We start from the raw sequence: 3,640 nt of genomic DNA, 5'->3' as shown, positions 1-3,640 counted from the left end.
ATTATTTCTATAATATTTTATCTACTTCAAATCTTTAACACATATTTTTTTATTTTGATAAAAATATTTTTATTTTATATTATGAAAAATAAATATTTAAAAATAAATTGAATATAAAAATGTTACATATTAAATTTAAAGGAGTCGAGTATTTAATTATTGAGTTCTAATACTATAAAATTAAAAAATAATTTAACTATTTATTTAAAAATATTATATACCAATAGTTAAATAAAAATAAATATTTTAAAATAAATAGAATATAAAAATGTTACATATTAAAATGTAAAGGAGTCATGTATTTAATTATTGAGTTCTAATATTATAAAATTAAAAAATAATTTAACTATTTATTCAAAAATATTATATACCAATAGTTAAATATTTTGATAGTAAGAATTAATTAATTAATTAATTAATTAAATATAATGTCAAATATAATTCTAGGAATGGTTATAAATAATGATAATTTTAATTAATATTGGAAATTCTAAGAAATTGACACATCAACCTTAGTGTTATATTATATGGACACATCATCATTAGGTTTAGGGTTGTTACCAAGGTTGTCATCATTACAACCTTGGATTTATATCAAGTAGATATATATTTTATTATTTAAATAAATCATTAATATAATATAAAAATGAATGAGTTTTAAGAGTAGAAATGTTTACGTATGCATATTACAATATAATTTGTAAAATATATATTTATTATTTAAAAAAACCATTAATATGGTATAAAAATGAATGAGTTTTAAGAGTAGAGATCTTTAATTTTCAATTCTTAGTATTATTAAAGATTATTCATAACTATGATTATTTGTTAGGGCACTTCACATTTCGTCCTTACATGTAGTTTCACATCCATTCATTTCTTAACCTTTGAAAGTTAGTCTCAGATCTCTGTATAGTATGATAAGATTCCAAGTTTTATTAGTTTTTGATTAGTTCAGAAAAATATTGATTAAGATATAATGTATTCATGAACGGATAGTCATCTCGGTACTATTATTTACACTTGTTCTTGAATTTGTAGTTATGTGATGATGACTTTGCTCAACAAGAAGGCCAATAAAAATGATCTAATCACTGACTTACCATGTAATGTCATTGATGCCATCCTAGCAAACTTGAAAATCCGAGACCTAGTTAGAACTAGTATTTTGTCCAAAAAGTGGAGGTATATGTGGACTTCAGCCCCACATCTTTGTTTTGACACCGTCTTTTTAGAAAGTTTTGGGCATGTTGATAATGATGTAATTTCTAAAATCATCACGGATATTCTTTTGGGTCACAATGGGCCGATACACAAGTTTACTCTTTTTATGCTGGATTACTCCCATTTCAAGATCTCAATGGAATACCTCAATATTTGGATTGCAATTTTGTCAAGGAGGGACGTTAAATATCTCGACCTTCTGAACCTCGGCAGAAGAGTTGATCAAATGCCATTAATTATCCTCTCTTGTAAGGAATTGAATTACTTAAAATTTGGAGGATTTAACATGTCAATTCCACCTAATTTCTGCGGTTTTAAAAAATTGCTTGAACTTCACTTAGTTTGTGTTACATTCGATTCCGTAGCACTTGAGAGTTTTATGTCTGGTAGTCCATTTCTTGAAAAGCTCTGCATTGAATATTGTGATGGTTTTGAATATCTTGATATTTCTTCTCCTACTCTCAAAGTCTTATTACTAGAAATAATTCATGATGTGAAGTCAATTTGTCTCAAAAATGCCAAGAATCTGATTGATTTTACACTCGATGCTAATCACAACAGCTTATCTGATTTGATCAAAAGTTTGCCAAAAATTAAGAGGTTTTCTCTGTTCATATGGAAAAAGGTTAGAAAACATCACTAGTTGTAGTATTTTCATTAGTGTCCAGTTTTGAAAAAGTCATCTTACTCTTTTATTGTATATATTTTCAACATATTATGATGAAAGTTGTGTTATTGATACTTTTAAGTGTGGTACAGATAATCTCATAGATTTGTTGTTTTGTATGCATAGAACCCAAGTGCAGATATTATTCCTTCCGCGCTCCTAACAAGCTCATTCAGCTCTTTAGAGCATCTGAGACTGACTGACTTAAATTTGAAGGAAAGAAGAAAACTTTTGCATATTGTTAGTTTACTAAAAAGTGTTCCTAGCTTGGTTAAATTTGAGATAAAGGTGAACATAAATGTACCTATGCTACTTAACTTGTTTCTTATTGTTGTATTTTGACTCTTTAGTTTTTATATTTCAGAGTTACAACTATGATGATACCACACAAGTGTTGGGCCCTTCAAAGGAGTTAGAATGCCTTAGTTGTTGCTGCCTTAAACTTCAGACCGTCAATATCTATGTTGATGTTAGCGCTCAACACGCAATGAGTTTGATAAAGTTCATACTTGCAAATTCTCCATTGTTAAAGACTCTTACTTTTAATATTTTTGAGGAATCAGAGGCAGTTAATGCAGTTATGTTTTTCGGAATTTCACAAGACTTGTTATTGATGGAACGAGCGTCACCCAGAGCACGGGTTAAGTTCAAGCATTCTCCTTATCCACTATTTTGGTGAAGAGGTTGGTTGCAAATTAGATCACTGCTTAATTAATTTTTTTAAAGTTCTTTTGGCCATTGTTTGTAATATTCTATGAATCAGAAGACTTGCTATTTTTCTATTTTTATGGTCTTTTTCTGATTTTAGATTTTTGAATGATGAATCATGAATGTTTAAAAGACAATTTGCATGTCTTGAATGGTGTTTTATTTTCTTTTATTTACATTTTTTAAGTGAAAAAATGAGTTAGTGAAGTTGTTGTTATTATATCTTGACGAGACAATATGCTAGTTACTTAAAAATGGGCTGGGAAAGGATATTCATTTCATGTGATTAGTTTTGCTGTAAATACAATTAATTTTATAAAATTTATTTTGATTAAAAATATGTTGAATGGAAATTGATTTATGTTAAGATGTTAAAGACAAATTTTTACAAAAGTTAGTTGAATAGTTTTTCTAAATTGATAACTAAACATTTGTTCTTAAAAAAAATAAATAAATAGATCAATGTAAGGCATTAGATTATGGGATTGGTGAGAAATTGGTAAGAATGCTTGACTCAGGATATGTGACAAAAATCAATGTAAGGCATTAGATTATGGGATTGTTAAATACATTTCATGAGTTACTCACGCATTTTGTTAAAATTTTAAAAATAATCGTTAAATTTATACTCTAAAATTCATATGCATGTAACACACTAAATTTAAAGAGGAGATGGAAATGATGACATGAATCAAGATATTTCAAGAGTGAAATTTGACCATGTTTCTTTTAGTGTTGTTTACTTTACTTCAGTTTATAGTATGCAATTTTAAAGTTCCATTTCTTATGTAATGTGTTTAGTCATCTTTGCATTTCGTTATTATAGTAAGCACTTGGTTGTATTTTCACATTTGTGTGAATGTTTGGATGATTAGATCTTTGATTTTGACTGTATGATTTTATTATTATCCTATATTTTTACTCATTTTCTCTCTTCTTCTTTTTTTTATAATGTCAAAAGGGGGACAGGGATATATGTAAGCTTGTGTTTCTTTGTCTATAATCAATTGAGTTATGAAGATGAAAAACTCAAAGGATATA

At 27.2% G+C, this 3,640-nt stretch overlaps 1 protein-coding gene across 1 annotated transcript; it reads left to right on the top strand.

Annotated features, from left to right (window-relative positions):
• The first annotated feature begins 1,510 nt into the window (after positions 1–1,510).
• Positions 1,511–2,570, top strand: LOC131614861 (uncharacterized). Its single transcript, XM_058886400.1, has 2 exons — positions 1,511–1,849; positions 2,256–2,570. The coding sequence occupies exons 1-2, from the start codon at positions 1,511–1,513 to the stop codon at positions 2,568–2,570; spliced, it is 654 nt and encodes a 217-aa protein (XP_058742383.1).
• Positions 2,571–3,640: the final 1,070 nt, after the last annotated feature.

The sequence above is a fragment of the Vicia villosa genome, linkage group LG6 (assembly GCF_029867415.1).
Source record: "Vicia villosa cultivar HV-30 ecotype Madison, WI linkage group LG6, Vvil1.0, whole genome shotgun sequence".
NCBI classification, from domain to species: Eukaryota; Viridiplantae; Streptophyta; class Magnoliopsida; order Fabales; family Fabaceae; genus Vicia; species Vicia villosa.
This window is presented reverse-complemented; position numbering and strand designations above follow the sequence as displayed.